The following is a 21,538-nucleotide window of genomic DNA, read 5'->3' as shown; positions in this document are numbered from 1 at the left end:
GAAGAAAGAAATGGCCAGCCAGAAGGAGCCATGAAGTTGGACACGGCTGAAAATAACTAAACACGAGAGTAAAACTCACAGCTCCACAAAAGGGGAAAAACCTTCATTCATACCTTGTTCTTTGTCATCACTTCTGACTCTCAAATTTCCTTTCTCTTCCCATTCAGCTCTTCTTTTCCAGTCTTTCAACCAACTGTGATAAGAAAATATGAATTATTGGGGCAGCGAGGTGGCGCAGTGGATAGAGCACCAGCCTTGGAGTCAGGAGGACCTGAGTTCAAATCCAGCCTCAGACACATAACACTTTACTAGCTGTGTGACCCTGGCCAAGTCACTTAACCCCAACTACCTCACCCAAAAAAACAAAAAAAAAAAGAAAAGAAAGAAAGAAAATATGAATTATTTAAAATAATCCACTGGTTTAAATATCACAATATATATTAGGATGAATGTGAAAGATGCATTATTTTAAGTCTTCAGAAACACTCAAAATGTTTGTGAAAATCATGGTAAAACATTTTTAAACCAACACTATCAATAACTTTCAATATTACAATTGGTCTCAAATGATCTCTCAAAGAAAATGTTACCAACCTATGTAACTTCTGAATTGCTATTTCATTGTCTATGAGTTCACTGGAGTCCTGAGGTTGGTATTTTTCTGTCCAGAGTACATCCTCAATTCCAGACTCTGAAAGCAAAACATTTTGCATGTATCAGGCGAATCATTTCTGTTTGAAAATGAGAGGCAGACTGAAAACTTCAAATACTGACATCTCTATGGATATATTTTTAAATCAAGCAACAACAAACACTGCAGCAAAAAACAACACAAACCCTAATTCCTCAGATTGAGGCTAAAGAAGTCACTGTTTAATGACATCCCAAAAAATGAGGGAAAGTTTAGCTCTAAACTACAAAGTACAAGCAAACGGCCCAAAGAACTCTTAAACAGAAGGGGGAGAAAGAGCGCGCAAGTGAGGGGACTTCTGGCTGCTGTAAGAAGAGACGCCGAAAGGTTCCGAATCATTGGGGGACATTACCAGTGCTGGACGGTCCCTCTGATGGAAATGTCTTCTCTTCTTCTATTATCACGACCTCAGAACCCTGGCCTGGGCTCTTTGCTTCCCTACATGTCACACTTCCCGAAGCCCCATGCTTTTTCTTGGAGGTTCTGGAGCACTGGCCTGGCCTGGCCTCCCTCTTGCCCTCGGGGAAGTCCTTCGCCATTAGGTCCTCATCACATTCGCCTGGTTTTCTTCTTTTTGATTTGTGGTTTTCACTCTCTCCTCTTTTCCTCTTGGCTTCCCTTTGACCGTCAATGGATTTTATTTGTGGATGTCCTACATGAGAGTTTAAAAATAACACATCTTTAACAAGTGACAAAAACATAACTTTAATATCTTAAAAACATTCAATAAAATAAACCTATTACAACAGGCGGCACAGGTAAACCTTGGATGCTGTGCCCTGAAATCTGCCTGCAGAACTTCTTTTTTTTGCACAAATGACCAATCAGACCCTACCAGAGAACTGCCTGACAGATGCTCAGTAGCACCGCCAAGGCCCTTTCTTCGTGCCCCGCCTGCTGATGCCCCCGGTGCAATGACTGCTTCTGACGGATGGCGGGAGGCTTTTCTTTAAAGACAATAATTGTTCCCAGGAGAGCTCTTTGAAAAATGCAATTTCAATATAAATCATAAGAAGAATTACAAGAGGTCACTAACCTTGTTTATTCTGACATCCAAAAAGTGCCTGGTGCTCAATTCGCTTTTTTAAAAACTGTGTAAAAAATCTTTTTAAAGGAAACTGAGGATTAGACCATCTAATTTCCTCCAGCAAAATCTTCTTTATTTCTTCTGTAAAATCTTTTCTTGCTCCCAACAACTGCAATATAATGTAAAATATTTCATGAAAGGGGGCAGCTAGATGGCACAGTGGATAGAGCACCGGCCCTGCATTCAGGAGGACCTGAGTTCAAATCCGGCCTCAGACACATAACACATACTAGCTGTGTGACCCTGGGCAAGTCACTTAACCCCATTGCCTAGCCAAAAGAAAACAAAACAAAACAAAATATTTCATGAAAGTTCCATTTTAATGATTTTTATTATACTATATATTAATACCAACGTAGCCCTGGAAACCAAATCCTCCCCGTGAGAGAAGCCAATAACAATATATAAACTTTTCTGATGAGTTTGTGTCAAGCTTTAGTTGAGCTTTTACATTCATATTATTACTGTTTTGCCTTCTAATCTGCTGGTAATTTCCCAAGGTATTATTGAAGACATCTAAATTCCAACATAAGTACCACATTTGAAAAGGAATTCAAATCGGTAAGTACCTACTACTCAACTATTGGTGGGTATATGGCAGGCACTGTGGACATAAAAACAAAACTAGTCCCTGCCTTCAAAGAGCTTACAGTCTACTAGAAAAGTGGAAGCAGAAGAAAAAGAATTATATACTTAACCCTTTCATAATGGAAACAGTCTTCTAAAGGTAACAATGTTCTATAACACTAACCCCAACTGTAGAATTATTGGTGCTGGGTCTGGAATTCAGAGCTGAAAATTCACCCAGGGCAATGACGTGTTTGGTGACGTTGGTTACACTGCTATTCGGATCTTTAAGATCAGTTAAGAGAGGGCACGAAGGGGGTATCAAGCACCACAAAGGGTTCCCTAAAGGAAAAGCAGAAACAAGATGCTTTTACTTTCATTTCATACTAACCAAATGAATGTTTGTTGAGTATTATATGCACATGAAAAGACTTGAGAACAATTATATAGTAACATGCACATGCCTACAGGGTTGAATAAGTTTGCTAAAAGGGTCACTCAGTAGTTAAGTGTCAAAAGGTCAGAATGCATCACTTTCTGACTAATGTTCTCTTCTCCTCCCATGCTGCCTGTGTTTATTACTGTATTAAAATTTTCTGTGAAGTTGCTACAGATAGTTATAGTAAAACCACAGCCTCATCTTCTGACTTGTAAAGCAAATAAAAGAGGTAAAACAGGATATGCAATCCATACTGCTTAAAACTAGATACTAGGCAGATTAGCAAGATTCACCCCAACAGACAGGCTTACCGTTGTCCCGTTGCTGTATATGAACGACTCTCTGGAAACAGGAATTTATCGAAGAGTAGACTTCTAAGGCAGCTGCTTTCTTTGCAATATGGCGTTTCAATGAATCTGGCAAGCCACTCATGAGAAATTCACGCTTTGCTTTAAATTGCTCATCATCCTGGGAGTTTTCAGATACATCTTGACTTTGAACAAAATAAAGAAAAATAAAGAAAAAAATAACAAAAATTTTGGGATAAACTAAATAAATAATGAATGAATAAAAAGAGTGAAACAGCCTATTTTTCTTGCTAATTTCAACCAAATGCAAAATCGATCTCTTGAAAAGTCAGACATCATCAAGCACTTTTCTATTTCTAAGATAAACAACTGCTACCTTTATAAATTAACAGAACACTGGTACAGGACTATGCACCCTAATAAGTGAGTCAGTAGGACTTCTCTTCAGGTTCCTGGTTGCTGGAATTTGTGCAGTTGGGGTGACGTGCAGTCCTTATCTGCCTGCCTAGAACAGCTCTAAAATTCCTGATTCTTGGGTAGACAGATACGAGAAGGGAGGATGAAAGAGTGACCAGCTTCTGCTTTCCCCCCTCATTCTGCAGAAATTTGAGACGTATAGAAGAGAGACAGGTAAAGTGAAGAGAAAGAGGACAGAGCAGAGAGCAGCAGCTTGAAACTGAATGCTGATTTTCCAATGGGATGCAGATGATGCCACACACACAGGTAACTATGGGTTAGGAAAAAAAGTTCCACAGTAAATAAGGAAATGCTTAGGAATTTAAATTAAAATTAAGGTAATCCTGAGAAACATGTACTGACATTTCAGAATTTTCTATTGTATTCTTGTTTGTTTGGGGTTTTTTTGGTACTGTATTCTTTAAAGCACCATGTTAAAAAACTGCTGAGTTGGCCGGCTTACCTAACCTGCCTCCCAAAATGGGAAACCATAAGCAGGAAGGAACATAAGGATATAAAACCACAGAACTTTACTGCGTTATAACCCTGAACTGCTGACGATTAAAAACTTCCAAGAAAATGGTCACCACATAAAGAATGTTGTTGCTTTTTTTCCCTCTTTCTCTCTTAGACACTCAGATATCTTTCCAGTCAGTGAAAACAGCAGAATCAAAAATTAGTGGTAAATTCTTTATAGCCATTATTGCTGCAAACCTGATAACAACCTACATGTGCAAGCATGGAAAGACCTGCTAAAAGGGAACAAGAAACTTTCACACTTTACCATTAGTTAAAGCATAAATGGAACACTACACAATTTATATGCTTGAATCCTAAACACCACAAATATTTAAAAATACTTTGTACAAATTTTCCTAAGTTTTTTAACTTGCATGAGACTGACCTGTTATCATCGAAAATCACAATAGGTTCAGCTGTTTTCTGAGGTTTTTTGAGCAGGAACAGAGGAGCCACTTTTATTTTTCCTTGAAAGACCAAAAGCATAAATTAGCATTCATGTTTTCTATCCTTACTCATTCCCAAATGCTTTCAAAATTAGTTGCTTTCTCTCTTCCCTTTATTAGGAATAAACTGCTGTAACACACTAAGTGATGTCAGGTAGAAGATATGTGGATATTTAGTAAATCAGAATTTATCATGCTTCTACTTTTAAAGGTTCACCAATGGACAGCTCCTTTTCTTAGAATTATATTAAGTATGATTTAAATGGTAAGCTCCTCAAGAAGAGAAATAGCATTCATTTCTAAAAGGCATTACCAACAAAACCAAAAACTTTTAACATAAATATTCTCATGAAAGCAATATACCATGCAAATCCTTAGTAGTCTTGTTCGTTTTTTTCCCCAGCACATCATTCAAACACTGAATTTCCTTCTGTTTGTTCTCTGCACTCTGTGAAGAAGCAGGACTTGAATCTATAATTATAACTGAATGCTAAAATTAAATAACAAAGAGATTAAAGATATTTTAACCTATTACATGTAATGATCTGCATAAAATTTATATGTAGAATTTAAAAGTTGATTGAAATAATAAAAAACCCTCAATTGAACAAAATGTTCTCTTTCCCCCTCCCTTTCAGAATAGGCCTAGATGAAAAGAAAGCATTTAAACAGCTTCGTTTATACCACAGACTTTGGTGACTGGGAGAACAGATGCCTATTTTTGGAGGGTGGCAGTGTGGTCAAACATTATATCATTAAATGCAGTGCTGCAGTGTCCGGGTATGTGCAAAGATGTTATTTCCCATTACCACAATGATGTGGGTGAATGGCACGTGCACCCCAAGTATCCTATTTATGTCAGTAAGTCTCTGGAGCACACTTACATCTATCTCTGATAACTTTTTCCTTTCAGTAAGAACTTGTTGTCTAGAGGAACGCCGCAGAGGGGCTGACCCCTCTTCATTCATCTTTGACTTGCTCTGCTGTATGGCTTTGGCTTTTTCAATCAACTGCTTTGCCTTTGATATGTTTTTAGAAACACTGCTTGCCTAATAATAAAAATTCAAAACAAGATTCTGAAACATTATGTAATAAGTCATATAGAACATTTACTAAAGAACTCACCAGCTTTTAATATCAATAGGGATTTCAGAAAAAAAGATTTATGAATTTTTAACAAGTCATATTTCATCAAATTTTGGGTTCAATTATATTGGGCTGACCTTTATCATTTGTCTGAATTTGTTTGAATGCAGACAGTTTACTATTTGCAAATTTAGTTTCTAAATTTCTAACCAGAACATTAAATTCATTATATATAAGAGAATATTTCTCATTACCTTAAAGTTATCCTGACTTGGGCCACCAAAACCAGGAAAAGTACAAATTACAAATATTAAATACAATTAATCACTAAGCATTTATTAGGTGCCTACCATGTGCCATGCACCACAGATATAAAGACAAAAGTAGAATAAACCCTGCCCTCAAGGAGTTTACATTCACTTGGGGGAAACAACTTGTACTATTCGAGTATAAACAGAATACAGGGTAGTTTTGGAAGGAAGGGGAGTAGTAGCTGGGGAGTTCAGGAAAGGCTGAGTCTTGAAGGAAGTAAGCACTCTTATGAGGCAGAATGGAAGTATAAGAAAAGGAAAAGGAAAAATACCTGACCATCTGAATATTAAGGAAAAAAAATAGGGGCAGCTAGGTGTCGTAGTGGATAGAGCACCGGCCCTGAAGTCAGGAGGACCTGAGTTCAAATACGGCCTCAGACCAAACACTTGACTCTTACCAGCTGTGTGACTCTGGGCAAGTCACTTAACCCCAATTGCCTAACCAAAAAAAAAAATTTACACACAAAAACACAAGAGAAGGTAGTAAATTATAAGTGCTAATTGATGCAAACAGTGCTGTAGTTTAGACCTGAGAAGGAGAAAAAGAGAGAGAAAAGAAAAAAAGAGAGAGAGATCTCTTCTCTGGCTTAGGATTTGAGCTAAGTCTAACCAGATAGGCAGGACAGGTAGAATTTAGATAAATGGAGATGGGGGGGAACATTTTTGAACAGAAAGGTACAAGGCAGGAAAGCTCAGGCTGACTAAAGGACAGTGAGAAAAGAGATTTCTACATAGGAGGGCTGGACTATTAGATCAGAGGCCTTAATTGTCAGGCTGGGCTTTAACCTGTAAGACATGAGAGATTGACTCAAAGTTTTAAAGCAGGGAAGAAAGTAACCATGAAAGGGATATTTATTTATTTTTTTAAATATAAATTTGTTTATTTTTAGTTTTCAACATTCCCTTCCACAAGTTTTTGAGTTCCAAATTTTCACCCCATCTCCCCCCTCCCCCCACCCCAAGATGTCATGCATTCTGAATATCCATGAAAGGGATATTTAAAGACTATTTATGAAAACTTCAGCATCATGAAGGACAAACTGGAAAGGGGAGAGGACAGAATCAGGGAGACCCATAGGGACACTCTGAACTCATCTCTGAGGGTGGTAGCAGTGAGAATGGGAAGGGAAAAGATAAGCATAGGCTGGGCTTCAGAGGAAAGCAGCAGCAGAAAGGATTCTAAGCATGTGCCAGATTCCTAGGTCAGCCCACATTCCAAACTCTACTGGTTTTCATCACACTGGGTCAATGACAGGTGGGCCGAGGGGCGCCTGCTCTAAGCATGGCCAGCTCAAAGACAGCCTCAGAGAATGGGATCTGTGGGACTCAAAAACACTCACTCTCTTCTCACCCTTAGGGGCCAACTTTAAGTGGGAAAGAGAAGAACTAGCAGATGAGTATCAAAGTTGATTCCCAGAGGCTTCCCCCAATAATAACCAGCAGATAGAATTAATGTTGTTCAGAATGAAAATGCCTCTGGCTAAAAGATTCTGAATGCAAGGGAATGTTTCTAGGTAGTATAAAAATGACCAATTTGCCTAAGAGCATAAAGATAAGGTCCCCAAATTTGTAAACTGATAGAGACCATGTGGTAGAGTGAAAAGTTAGCCTCAAAGCCAGGAAGCCCTGGGTACAAGTACCATCTATGACCCGAAATGACTGTGTGACCCTGGACAAATCACTTAACTTGCTGGTGCTCTAGGCCATCATTGTCAAACTCAAACAGAAATGGGGGCCACTGATCCCCACATTAGGATACCTGTAGGCTGTATATTGACCTACTTTTAAAATATAATGCTATCTGTGTTTTGTTAGATTATTTCTCAATTACATTTTAATCTGATTGGGGTATACTGGGAAGTGTTGCAGGCAGGCAGGATGCTGGACACCTCTGCCAACTGTTTAAGACTGTAAACTGCATTGGTGTATTGGGAGAGTAAGAGTCTTCATCTGGGGGTTCCCTAAAACAATGAAATTATAGGTCCAGTCCCTATCCCTATTAAATGAGCCCTATTTTTCATGGGATAATAATAAATTTCTGAGCCAATAACCATACATAAGCTAAACATGAAAAAGGATGACTAGACAGTTATCTCAGAGGAAATCTTTGACCATTTCGGCCCTGTTATTTTTAAGGGATTTTACTATAACAATAAGATACTTTGACAAAACTAAAGGAGAAATATAAATGCTATGAAAAATGTTTCAGGATGGTGATTAATATAAATCTATAAAAATACACATTAATTTTCTTTCAACTTATTTCTGCCAGTGCTAGTTTTTAAAAAGAATAAACAGAAGATAAAACTTATTGAATTCTCTCATATTTAATTACCTTTCTACTCTTGGGAGTAAAATCATCATCTGTTTCTGTTTTCTTGGATTTGGGGGGTGAACTAATTCTGGTAAATTTCATCCTGAAAAAGGAAAGATGTCAAGAAACATTTTATTCATCACCATGTGAAAACCTCAACATCTGTTACAGAAATGAGCCAACTAGAGATTCAACTGGATTATAAAATAGGAAAACAAAAGGTGACTAATTATTTTCAAGCTGCCTACTCAGAAGAATTAAATTCAAGTAAGTCAAAACAAATTTTTGTTTGAAAAGATTTCAAAATCAGGACTTTTAAAAACATTAAATGATGTTGAAAACTACATATGTAATTGGGAAAAAAAATACTATTAAGAAAAAAAACCCACCACCACTAAATGAGCTTTAATGCAAGTCTGACCTTAAGGTCACTTTGTCCTATTTACCAGAAGGCATGCTTTTTCCTATTTTGATATAGCTCACCTATCCTACAAATAAGTGTCTACATTTTATTTCTAATCCAAATCTTAACTGCATAAAACTCATTATGTAAAAGATAGTAATTCTGAAACATTACAGCTTAGATACTTTGAAAAATAAAAACTTTATTTAAAACACATTTAAGTCTCCTAGGTAATGACACATGATCCATATACAAAATTTGTGCATTAAATGGTATTTTAAAGTTCCCTCTTCATTCTGTAGATTAGCAAGTTAGGTTCTAGGTGGGGGAAAAAAAACCTAAAAATAATTTATTATTAATAAGAGCTAATCTCTAGCATACAAAACACCTAAAGCATTCCAGGAAAGACAAGTTTTTACCTAATAGGGCTCTTTGAATCAAAGGGCACCGTTATCAATTCAGCCATATACAAGCCATGCTGTTCCAAAGATGTGCTGGCAGCTGCTTTAGTAGAAACCTTTCCAGGACCGTCAACTTGTGTATCTTCAGAATCGGTGTCTCCAATCATTACCATGGTTTTTTGGGAAGATTTTCTGGTCGATTTGGGAGTGAAATCATATCCCAGGCTATCATCTAAGACATCTTTAGGATATGTAATTCCCACACTCTTTACTGATGTAGTGATTTTTCTTGATGATTTACGGCTGGCTTTGGGAGTGGAAACATGTAAAGGACGGTGGCCTGAGACGTCTTCAGAAATGGCACTTGTAATGCTAAGAGAGAGAGCACTTTTGGAAGCTTCAGTTTTCTGTTGTCTCAGACTTCTTCTGATGCTATTTGGCCTTTGTTTAATATTTACATCACATGAGGTATTTTCTTCCTTAGCAGCATCCTCAGTTGCCAATATTCTCTTATGCTTTTTCCGGAGCTTTTTCCTTTTTCCTTTGGCTGGGCTTCCTTTAGGATCACAGGGCTGTGAACTGTCATTATTTGAATCTTTCGGCATTTTAGCACATTCTGTTCCTTTAACTGAGTCATCTTTACCCCCTTCCTCTTTCAAAGATTTTTCCTGAGCATCTTTCTGTCTTTCCAAGGATTTTTTAACTCCACTTTTAACAGCATCAAATGCAGGTTGTCTAAAAGCATTCATGAACTGCTGTCTTTCTTCCATAGTACATTTTGGCTTTGTGGATTCAGGGCCTCCAGCGTCTATCACAGCCAACTCTAATTCTTCCTCAGCTATAACTACATTGGATTTTCTTTTCTGAACTGTCTGTTCATTTTCGGGCTCAGGAAGATTATTTCCAATTTCACTTTCCTTTTGTTTCAAGAAAATTGATGGTATTTTCAGAGTCCTTTTGCCCTTTATCCTTGAAAGAGGCTTTGGTGGCACAGCATGGATTTGTGCAAGGACAGTCACTGTTTTAAGGGGCAGATGCTGGGAACTTTCACTGGTTTCAAGATCACTAGTGTTCCCACTCTTACCAACTTCATTGGCAGAATCAGAATGACTACGAGCTGACATTTTGGGTCCTTGTATGCACTCCAATGGGTTTTCTTCCTGACTTCTTAAAAATTCCTCATAAGATACAGTTACTGTATTATCATTTACCTGGGCTGTCTCAGACACACAAATTCCAGGGCTGGAATCACTTACAGGATCCACAACTTCACCAGTTTTCCACCTGGCTGCTTGCTCATTGTCTGAGGGTTGCTTTTTGGATCGCTGGCCGGATTCTTTTTCTAATGATAAACTTCTAGTTAAGTCTTTATCATCTTTGTGCTTCCTTTTCCTTAATTTTTTGCTGTGGCTTTTTGTGATACTTCGTTCAGAGTTTACTTTCTTTCTATCTTTTAGAGAGGACACAGTGCTTGATTGCTTTTTGTTACTGTGACTACCTTCTGAGATGGACTCTACATTTTTCAGGGTAAGTGAAGCAGAAGTATCATTCTCACTACCCACAGAAACGTTATGTAGGCTGGCTTCTTCTCTGCTGTCATCACTACTAATTATTATGGGTTCATTTTCCAATTTTTTAATATCATTCAGTTGTTGAGATAAATTAATTTTCTTTCCCCTTGACTTAGGCTCTAAATTGGAGGGATTGTTCAAAAGTATTTTCCATTCTTTGCTATCATCAACATGCAATGGTTTAGATGACTGTATCTTGCACTCTTTAGCTACAGAAGGCTTTTCATTTATGGGTGAAGTCCTTTTAAAGTAATCCAAGATGTTATTAGATTTTGGTGGGGAGAAAACTTTGTCTCCAGTTTTCCTTATTGGTGACATATATTCAGTAATGGTTTTACAGGAAGCTCCATCATCTTCTTTCCTTTGCTTCTTGCATGGCTTTAAGTTTAAAAGAAAAGAAAAAACATGTAATTGGGGGGAAATAAAATATATAAAAAAAGAAAATAAGTCTTACTTATAATCCTAGTGAAAAGAAATTTGCATTTTTATCTAAATAAACAAATGAAAGAATGAAGAAAAAGATTTTGAAAAATAAAACCCACTAATTTACGTATATCAAATAAGGAAACTATCCAAAAAATAAGAAAATATTAGAAATACCTAGAACAAAGCAACTTACATGACTTATGGACTGTTTTAGGGGGAGACATTTGCCCCAACTTCAGTCTTTCTAATTGTTATCTTTCAAAGCAGTGGTCAACCTTCTTGCAACACAGTAGTTTTTAAGGAGGGATCTGAAATAATGTGTATCTTTTCGTGCCTAGCATAAATCAGTAATCTGGTTATTATATTTAATAGAAACCAGACATCACAGTATTGGTAGCTCACTTAACCTTTTTGTTTTCATGTTTCATCCAGAATCTTTAAAGTTCTGTTTCACCAAGTTCCAAGTATTTACCAAACCCTTTTTTTCCAAGAGTTTTTAACAAGAAGCAAAACTATGAACCAAAAATTCTTTTCACCATGTCACATTTCTTCAAAAGTGTAAATGCTAGCTGAGTGTTCAAAAGAAAGGCAGCAGATGGGAAGAAACACAGAGCTTGATTCATCACTTACTTAATTTAAGTGAAGCTGATGTCTAGAAACTCATGTATGTTCACCAGAAGGAAAGCAATTACTTGCCAAATACTTCATATGCAACTAAATGTACAGGTGTGACAGGTCAAATGGAAAGACTGTCACAGTTTCCACGTCACAAAAGTCAAGAAATGTTCTTCTCATTTACTGTCAGAATTCAAAATCCCCTAGAGATATTTCACTAAGAACAAAATAGTCCAGTACTTCAGTCACCACCGAGTGACCACTTGGTAGCCGGTCCACCGTCCTCCCTGCAAAGTTGTCATTTGTGAGAGAAGGGGGAAACTCCAAAGGCCACTTCTGTCATTGTCCCCATCACCGCCACGGCCAGACTTCCCTGGGGGAGGGGGGGGCCGCCACAGCACCTCTTCTCGACTACAAGGGAAGGGTCTGGGGGTGCACATCGGGGTGCGCGGGGTGGGGGGGCAGACCACGTGTTGAAAGGCTACACCGAAGATGGGCTGGGGGCGGGGTGAGCAGTGCAGAAAAGCCCCTGGCTACCGGAGACTCTCCCCCTGCACAAAAGCATCGACAGGTGCCCAGGGTGGGGGGTCTGCACTCTAGAGGGAGCGGAGAGTCCTAGCTCTAGGGGTGGAAGTGACCTCGGGGGCCATCTCATTTTACAGGTGGGGAAACTGAGGCCCAGGGATGGGTAGCACAGTCCCAAAGATGGTGGACATCTAAGTGAGCTCCGGACCCGAGGCCTCCGACTTCCTTCCTCCGCTGGAACATCGAGGCCCCAGCGAGCATTTATTAAGTACCTGCTGTGTGCCGGACGCTGTCTTCAAAGCGCTTTAAGGGCGGTGGGGGAGGGGACAGCTCCCTTCCCCCAGACCAGACCGTACCCCGTGCCCCGCCCCCAGGCTTCCCAGACGCAGCTCCCGGGGCAGCAAGGCGGGCCCCTCCAGCACCGGACAGGCACTGTCCCAGAGCACGGGGGCTAGCTACGTCTGGAGGTGGTGATCTCCCCTCCCGGGGCAGGGTGCAACGCTCACCTGGATGTCCAAGTCCTTCCCGGGCGCTCGGGGCGGAGCCGCCGCCGTCGCAGCCATGGCCAGCACCCCGACCATGGTCCCCGCCTCGGCTGCCGGGCCCTCAGGCGCGGGCGGGGCCCGGCCCCGAGCCGGCGCGCGCCGGTGCCATGACGTGCGGGGCCGGACCCGGGGGAGCGCGGGCCGCGGGAAGAGACCCCCGCAAAAAGGGCGCGGGCGCGGAACCCCCCAAGCCAGAAGCGGCGCGCGGGCGTCTCCCCCTCCCCCCGCCGGCGGGAGACCCTCGACAGTCTGGGCGCCGGGGCTGCGCTGGGGTCCGAACTGGGGGGGCGGGGGGAGGGTGCAAGCCGCAAGGGAGGCCAGAGCTCGGCGGGCAGAGATTCTTGTCAATTGGGTTTTCGCGCCGTCCGGGAGCGCCGGAAGCGAGGGCGGGGCATTCACGCAACGTCCGGGGACGGGGAAAGGACGGCGGCCCGCGAGGGCCACAAACCTGGCGCGGGGAACGCCGGCTAGCCTCGCCGTCAGTCAGCTTCGATCTCAGTCTCTAGGCTCAGGCGCCCGCTGCGGGGCTAGGGCAAAGGGAACCTGGAGCCAGCTGGCCCAACCCCCTCATTTAGAGAGGAGGAAACTGAGCCCCGAGGACTTACGTGCCTCTCCTATAGCAAGTGCCTGAGGCTGGAAGGAAGCCGGCCGGCTGCGGGGCGTGGGCCCGGAGACCCAGAGGGTCCAGCCTTCCACCCTGCCTGGCAGAGGGGCGGCTGCCGCCCGGGACCGTGTGGACCAGCTGCCAGCTCTCCTCTGTGAGCTCCCGTGGCTCCCTATTACCCCGGATCTATTGCAGGCCACTCTGTGTGGCATTTAAAACCCTTCCCAAGCTGGCCCCTCCCCACCTGTCTAGTCTTCGCAGTTTGGGGGGTGCTCGGACTGCAGCGATCTCCCTTAATTAGGAGCACGAATGTGGAGACATGGCTCGAGCTATTGCGGGAAGGGTCTCCAAGGCGCCAGGAGCTGGGTTTCAATCCCACCTGCAGACACTGGCTGTGACTTTCAAAGGCAACCAGGCTGCTGCTTTAAATAGGTCTCCAGATCCTTGAGAAGAGTCCTCGACCCTCAGCCCCTTCCCCTAATCCTTCTCCCCATGCCCTCGGGTGGTCAGGAAGGTCAGCCAGAGGCCTTAGGACTGAGGGGTCCATGAAGGATCCCTCTACAAATGTTTTACTCATTGTCTTTGTTGTTATAGAATGGATGTGTGGATTCTTCGTGAGATATTAAAAAGAAAGGATCAGCCAGACGGAAGGAAATCAAGATTTCTATCCTGTTACTATTTCAGAGCAATATTTCATTTTCTTTTTCTATACCCTGAGATCAGTATTGAATTGGGCGGTGCCCCCACATCAGGAGCTGTGTGTGCTGGGACTGGAAGAACTGGGAGACCCGTTGAAGAGTTTGAAGGCAAGTTATTTCTGTTAAGCTCACTGAAGCATTTGGGGAAGTCAGCTCACTGGAAGGCCTCTAATGAAATCAGCTGCCTGATAATAGTCAAATTATTATTTTAAATTTGTTTTAATTCTGAATATAAACAACAAATATATGCATCAGGAGACCAAAAAAAGGGATTCTCTATGAAACTGCAAATCTCCATTTCGTAAGCTTGCTTTTCTTTAAGCATATAATAAATTCCACAAGATATTTTCAAAACTGTCCTGCTTGTACCTCCATCTGAAGTGCACTTCCTTATGTTTTCATCTCTGCATTTAAAAAAAACTTTCCGTGGTCTTCTTATTTTTGGCATAATATTGCTAACCCTGCATTTATTCCCCAGATGAAAACAGAGAGAAAATGGAAGAATAGCAGGAAATGCAGTGAGCTGCCTAACCAAGTTCCTCCACAAAAATCTAGAAAATACACCAGAACAAATCCTAAACACAGGTCAAGAACGTGCCAGGCTCAGATAGGGGGAGAGTGATCTGACTTTGCCCTGGATCAAACTACTTTGGGAGTGCTCAAGAGTGTTTAGGTGCCCAGCCTGAGCTGCCCCTGAGATCCTAGAATAACCTAATACTCAATACTCCAAGAAAGCAGCAGCAGAACCCAAGAGGACACAGGCTTGGCCCAGACATTTCCTCCAGAATTGTGAGAGTTTGACCCTAACAAAGTCTAAAGTAAGGAAGTAGGCTGAAAGAATGATTGAACAAAAAAGAATCTTCCCATAAAAAGATATTAAGGTGAACAGAATGTTTAGGGAGCCAACCCAAAAGAAGATGATGGCTCTAACACAGGGGTGGGGAACCTGGGGCTTCAAGGCCACATGTGACCCTCTAAGTCCTCAAGTTGGGCCTTTTGACTGAATCCAGTCCCCACCCCTGCTCCAGAGCATCTATAAGAAAAAAAACATACCTTAGGCAAAAGTTCAACTATAATTCATGGGAAATATGAAGCAAAGTGGTTTTTTTTAAACAAATGTTTTTTGAAAGTGTTTTAAAATGTTTTTATAAATGAAATGAGAATGCCAGAGGGGGGAAAATGGAAAAAAAAGAACAATTCAAGAAAGAATCGGAAGGGGCATGAACAACTACACACAAGAGGTACAAAATCTTACTGAAGCAGCAAACTCCCTGAAAATTAGAATGAACATGAAACAACAAGAAATATCAAGACAAAGTCAAATGTTTGAAAAAATAGAAGAAAATATGTAAGACATCTCATAGCAAAAACAATTGACTTGGAAAACAGATTGATGAGAGATAATTTAAGAATCATTGAAACCTGAAAGACATAACCAAAGAAAAAGTCTAGAGATCAAATTTTGAGAAGTCGTAAAGGGGCAGCTAGGTGGCGCAGTGGATGATCTGGCCTTGGAATCAGGAGGACCTTGAGTTCAAATCCAGCCTCAGACACATAACACTAGCTGTGTGGCCCTGGGCAAGTCACTTAAGCCCACTGCCCCATTTAAAAAAAAAAACAAGAAATCATAAAAGAAAACTGCTCAGATCTATTAGATCAGGAGGACAAAGTGAAAATGGAACCCTCTGGTCACTTTATAAAAGAAACACCAAAAATGAAAATTTTCAGGAACACTATATCCAAAAATCTAGAATTTCCAGGTTAAAACAAAAATACTGCAAGCAACCAGAAAGAAAGAATTCAGATATTGAGGATTTATAGTCAGGAGTAGTAGCTACCACTAGAAGAGAATGAAGAGCTTGGAATTTGATGTTCCAGAAAGGAAAAGATATAGGCTTACAAACAAGAATAACTTACCCAGCAAAACATAATGCTACAGGGATAAAAATAGATCTTTAATGAAATGTAGTACTTCTAAGCAGTCTTGATGAAAAAATTGAGTTGTATAGGAAAAATACAAATACAGAAGTCAAGAGAAATGCAGAAAGATAAACATGAACAAGCAATCATAAAGAGACTAAATAAAGATGAACCTGAGACACTTGATGCGTACTAGCTATATGACCCTGGGCAAGTCACTTAACCCCGATTGCCTCACCAAAAAGCAAAAAAAAAAAAAACCAAACAAATAAACAAAAAAGATGAAGTGTTTACATTTTAATATAGGGAGATGATACATGTGTCCCATCAGAACTCTATTATCATCAAGGGCCATGGAATCTAAGAAGACAAAGAGCTTGGAAGAGGTTTCATTATGTTTTGATGATCTTAAAAGAAGAAAGGAAAGGGAAAAGGAATACACTGTGGAGGCAGAAGGATGGGGGAAAGAGAGAGAAAAAAGAAAGAAAATTATATAATCAGGATGCTAGAGTAGAAAACTATACAAACAAGGAGGAAGGGGTTGGAGGAAGTGGGTAACACTTGACCCTCACTCTTATCTGAACCGGGTAAAAGAAGGAAGAATATATACACACAGTTGGGTACAGAAATACATTTTACTGAGCAGGGTAACAGAAGAGAAAGGGGAGAAGGGAGAATAAGAAGACTGTTTTAAGAGAGGGATTAATCCTAACCAAAACAAACACTAAGGTGGGTGGAACAGGAAATGGGTTTGAAAAGAAAAGAAGGAAAGAATAAGAACCTGTGACTGGGCTCTGTGTGAAGGAAAGAGAAAAGGGGTAGGAGAACAGAAGAGTAAACCAAACCTAGGCCACTGGTGCTGAGCATGCTCCTCTTCTTTATAGGGGTGGGGTGTGTGGGAAACAAATCAAAAGAAAGATATAAAAGAATAGGATGGAAGGAAACACACAGTGATCCAAACTGCCAATGTGAATGGGATGAATTCACTCATAAAACCGAAGAGAATAGTAAAATGGATTAGAAAGCAGAATCCAACAATGTGTCGTACACAAGAAACATATTTGAAACAAAGATTCACACAGAGTTAAAATAAGCTGTTGGAGCAAAATCTGTTATGCTTGAGCTGAAGTAAAGATTTAGGAACTCTGATCAATCCAGTAACCAACTGCAGTTTCACAGGTCTGATGATGGAGTATGGTACTTACCTCCTGACAGAGAGGCGATGGATTCACAGTACGAATGTACATTTTGGATATGGCCAGTGTGATCATTTGTTTTGCTTTACTATCCGATATGTGTTACAAGACTTTTATTTTTCCTTTTTCATCAGCGGGGAGGAAAATGGGCAGAAGAGAAAATTAAGGTTTGCTAGTTGACAAAAAGTACACTAAAATAAAAATTACATAAAATAAAATAAACAAGTCACAGTGATAACTACTGTTATTCTCGGTTAAGAGACTTAGACTCATTAAAACCATCTAAATATGAACTTTGCAGAACCACTGTTTAGACATTTCACATTTCACCATGGTTCTACATTGCCTCCTTCAAAGTCCATGTGTTTAGGTAAGCTGGTGCGGGGACTTGGGTTCTTCTTGTCAGTGACTGACTTTTCAGAAACTTTTCTTGCTGCTGAGTGGAGTCAGCTCCACTTATTGGACCCAAGACCTCTGGATGTCTTGAACTTATAAGGTCTCCTCCAAACCTTGAAAATTATATACTACTCAGGAAAGTAAAGACAAAGTAAAACAAGCAGCCAGGCATACACTTACTATCTGTGTGACCCTGGGCAAGTCACTTAACCCCATTGCCTCCAAAAAAGAATAAAAAAGAAAGAAAGAAAAGGCAGCCAGGGACCAGATACAAGCTGACCTAGCTAAGACCGTGCTCCACATGCAAATGGTCAGGAGAAGAGGACAGCCTATTCCTCCAACCTGTTCTTGAGGTGTTTAGCACTCTATTTACTACATGGCATAATTAAAGCAGAGAACTTTTCTTTTATCTTCTTTTAATTCATGAAGCATTCTGTCTCACTGATAGCTACTATTATAGGGCAGAAGGATGACCTTTCAGGGTTTGCCGTGTCATACCAAAATTCCAAGTCCTTTCATCACTTCGTCACCAGGGAGTTCACCAACTTTAACACACCCAAATGCTGAGTCACACATGTGGCTGGCCAGAAGCAGGCAAAGCATATTTGTGTAGCTCTATACAACCTACATTATGCCAACAATTACCCAAACATGAAATGGAATGCCTTAGTGGGTGGTGATTGCCTGTCCGACCACCCAGTATCCAACTATCACATCCAGGTTCCTTGAAAATCTTTGAATTTACTGGCTATTCAATTACACCTCCAGATCCCCAAATTTTTCATCTTCATCTCCCCCAACTGGCCAAAATTGATTATATGTGATTAATTATATGTTATATTAACTATGTATTAATTATGTAGCAATGCAAAAGTACATATATTCAAAATAGAATGCAAGATACCTAAGAGATAAGAATCAAGGATAGAACTCTTATCACTCTCCCCAAGTTTCAGGGAGTATAGGTTGTGAGTTTTTATGACTCTGCTTCCTGAGTCAGCTTATCAGTGTGGCCTTGTAAATTAGCAGAACAAGAAAAAGAAGTTTGAGAATTTACTTGATCAGCCCTACCCATGCTACTGTATCAGTCATCTAGAGGAGGGTTGAAGGACATGACAAACTGGCCAGGTGACCAAATCCAGGAGCCTCCGGGCTTGCATGATACCACATCGAAATACCAGATGTGTGAAGTATTGAAGTCTTACAAATGCAATTTCTCAGGACTGAAATTGCAGATCAAATTGCAGGGGCAGGGAGGAGGGGGGGAATGTGTGCAGCTATTGCTTCTTGGTACAGAAGAAGGAAAACCTCTAGTTAGTAGGGGTAGGAATTAAGTATAGCTTTAGGGCAGCTTCCTGGCTTCACATGTTTTCTCCTCTTACTCTTCCAGCCTACTCAGATCTTCCCACCTTCCATCTCTCTCATAAAAGACAACAGACATGGCAAGCAACAAAAAATATTACAAAAAAAAACAAAATTACAGATGACCAGTTATCAATGTAGGAATTATTTCTGAATTGTTAGCACAATGATAAAAAAAAGCAATGTCAAATTAGAATAAAGAATAAAAATCAGAAGATGCGGGTGTGCAAATCAACCAATCAAAAAACATTTATTAAGTACCTGCTATGAGTCAGGCACTGTGCTAAGCCCTGGGGATTCAAAAAGAGAAAAGATAATCCTCACCCTCAGGGAGCTTACAATCTAATAGGGGAGATAACTAGCAAATATATACAATGGAGGCTGTACACAGGATTAATAGGAAATAATTAACAGAGGAAAGGCACTAGAATTAAGAGGAATTGGGGAAGGCTTCTACTAAAAGATAGAATTTTAGTTGGGACTTAAAGGAAGCCAGAGAGGTCAGTAGTCAGAGTAGAGAAGGGAAGACATTCCAGGCATGGGGAACAGCCAGAAAAAATGCCTGGAACCAAGAGATGGAATGTTTTGTTTGTGGAACCAGGAGGCCAGTGTCACTGAATCCAAGAGTACATGGTGGGGAATCGGGTATAAGAGACTGGAACGGTAGAGGATTTGATCCTGGAGGCAATAGGGAGCCACTAGAATTTATTGCGTAGGGGAGTGACATTATCTGACCCTCGATTTAGGAGAATTATTTGAGTGGCTAAATGGAGGGTGGGTTGGAGTAGGGAGAAAGTAGAGGCAGGCAGATGCCCTAGCAGCCTAGTTTGATAGGCTCAGAGTGAGGTGATGAGGGCCTGTTCTAGAGTAGTAACTATGTAAGAAGAGAGAGAAGTCAGTGTATATAAGAGATGTTGCAAAGGTGAAATCAACAGGCCTTGGCACTAGATTGGACATGGGGGATGAGGGAGAGTGAAAAGTTAATGATGACTTAGCCTACTCAGCCTACGTTGTGAGCTTGAAGGACTGGGAGGATGGTGTTGCTCTCTGCAGTAATAAAGAAGATGGTGGAGGAAGGTTTTAGGGGGCAAGACAATGAGTTCTCTTTTAGACATGTTGAGTTTAAGATATCTGCTGGACATCCAGTTTGAGATGTTTGAAAGGTAGTTGGAGATGGGAAATAAGAAATCAGCCAAGAGGTTGGGGCAGAATAGGTAGCTTTGAGAATGATCAGCATAGAGATGGTGATTAAATCAATGGGAGCTGATAAGGTCACCAAGTAAAGTAGTATAGAGGGAGCAGAGAATCGGGCCCAAGACCAAACCGTGGGGGACGCCTACCATTAGAAGGTGTGTTCTGGACGAGGATCCAGCAAAGGAGACAGAGAAGGAGGGGCCAGATAGATAGGAGGAGAGAGTTGTATCACAATAACTTAAGAGAGGAGAGTATCAAGGAAGAGAGGGTGATCAACAGTGTCAAAGGCTACCGAGAGGTCAGGGAAAGTGAAGACTGAGAAAGTGCTGTTGGATTTGGCAACTAAGAGATCATTAGTAACTTTGGAAAGAGCACCTTTGGTGGAATGATAAGGTTGAAAGCTGGATTCTAAGGGGTTAAGAAGAATTGTGGAGGCACTTATCATAGACAGCCTTTTTGAAGTGTTTAACTTCAAAGGCAGAAGAGATATAGGACAACAGGTAACTCCAATTTGATCCTTTTAAACAAGCTGCTGATGTGATTAAAAGGGAAATAGATAAAATAATAGACATCAATACAAACTGACAGTTAAGGAAGCTTAACCCAAGTAAATCAATCGCCACAAAGAGAGCAAGAGAGTAGAAACTACCTAGGCAGTTAAACTTTTATCTCTTTACCAAGTGGAAAGAAATGGAAGCCAACAGCAATACCAGTTAAAGAATATAAACTTGCTTGTAAGATATTATGTAGACAATGGTAGAAGATGATAAAGTATTACCTCATAAGATAGTGAGAAGCAGTGCAGAAAAAAATTGAGAGATTGGCAAGAAACTAAAAAAAAGTTATTTTGAGGGCATTTTAAATATATTTAGTATTTTATTTTTCCCCTAGCACATGTAAAAACAATTTTTAATATTCATTTTTAAAATTTTCTCCCAAATTCTCTATTTCCCTCCTTTCTGCCCTCATTGAGAAAGCAAGCAATTTGATATAAATTATGCATGTGCAGTCATGCAAAACATCTTTCCATATTAGTCATGTTGTAAAAGAAAACACAGATTAAAAAAAAACAAACAAGAAAAATTTTAAAAGCAAAAAAAAAACTTTGCTTAGATCTGCATTTTGACTCCATCAGTTCTTTCTCTGCAAGTGGATAGCATTTTTCATCATGAGTCCTTTAGAACTGGTTTGGATCATTGTATTGCTGAGAATAGGTAACTCATTAACAATTGATGTTGTACCATATTGCTGTTACTGAGCACAATGTTGTCTTGGTTCTGCTAACTTCACTTTGCATCAGTTCATGTAATTCTTTCCAGGTTTTTCTGAAATCATCTCTTATGGCACAATAGTATTCCATCACAATCACATATCACAACTTGTTCAGCCATTCCCCAATTGTTGGACATGGGTTGTCCAATATTAACTGAACGCGCCTTAAAAAAACAACTACCTGTT

At 40.4% G+C, this 21,538-nt stretch overlaps 1 protein-coding gene and 1 long non-coding RNA gene across 5 annotated transcripts in view; one reads left to right on the top strand and one right to left on the bottom strand.

Annotated features, from left to right (window-relative positions):
* ATAD5 (ATPase family AAA domain containing 5) overlaps positions 1-13,074 on the bottom strand; it is a 28,175-nt gene extending 15,101 nt beyond the window's left edge. For 2 of the 4 annotated variants that reach the window (XM_020963255.2, XM_020963259.2), the window contains exons 1-12: positions 12,672-13,074; positions 9,047-10,977; positions 8,246-8,327; positions 5,398-5,562; positions 4,877-5,003; positions 4,453-4,534; positions 3,096-3,277; positions 2,530-2,687; positions 1,728-1,887; positions 1,044-1,343; positions 595-691; positions 114-193 (exon numbers count right to left, since the gene is read on the bottom strand). In XM_020963255.2, the coding sequence (XP_020818914.1) occupies positions 114-193; positions 595-691; positions 1,044-1,343; positions 1,728-1,887; positions 2,530-2,687; positions 3,096-3,277; positions 4,453-4,534; positions 4,877-5,003; positions 5,398-5,562; positions 8,246-8,327; positions 9,047-10,977; positions 12,672-12,746 (3,439 nt within the window). In that variant the 5' untranslated portion in view covers positions 12,747-13,074. The remainder of the gene's footprint in view (positions 1-113; positions 194-594; positions 692-1,043; positions 1,344-1,727; positions 1,888-2,529; positions 2,688-3,095; positions 3,278-4,452; positions 4,535-4,876; positions 5,004-5,397; positions 5,563-8,245; positions 8,328-9,046; positions 10,978-12,671) is intronic. The other 2 variants (XM_020963256.2, XM_020963258.2) reach the window with 2 other exon arrangements.
* Positions 13,075-13,134: 60 nt separating this feature from the next.
* LOC110192231 (uncharacterized) lies at positions 13,135-18,227 on the top strand. The gene is made up of 2 exons (XR_013486827.1): positions 13,135-13,468; positions 13,909-18,227. It is a non-coding gene; the product is annotated as an uncharacterized LOC110192231 (long non-coding RNA).
* The last annotated feature ends 3,311 nt before the right edge of the window (positions 18,228-21,538 follow it).

Source organism: Phascolarctos cinereus, unplaced genomic scaffold (assembly GCF_003287225.1).
Source record: "Phascolarctos cinereus isolate Bilbo 61053 unplaced genomic scaffold, phaCin_HiC Scaffold_5;HRSCAF=322, whole genome shotgun sequence".
NCBI classification, from domain to species: domain Eukaryota; kingdom Metazoa; phylum Chordata; class Mammalia; order Diprotodontia; family Phascolarctidae; genus Phascolarctos; species Phascolarctos cinereus.
The sequence above is the reverse complement of the archived record's forward strand: the minus strand, read 5'-3'. Positions and strand labels throughout refer to the sequence as shown.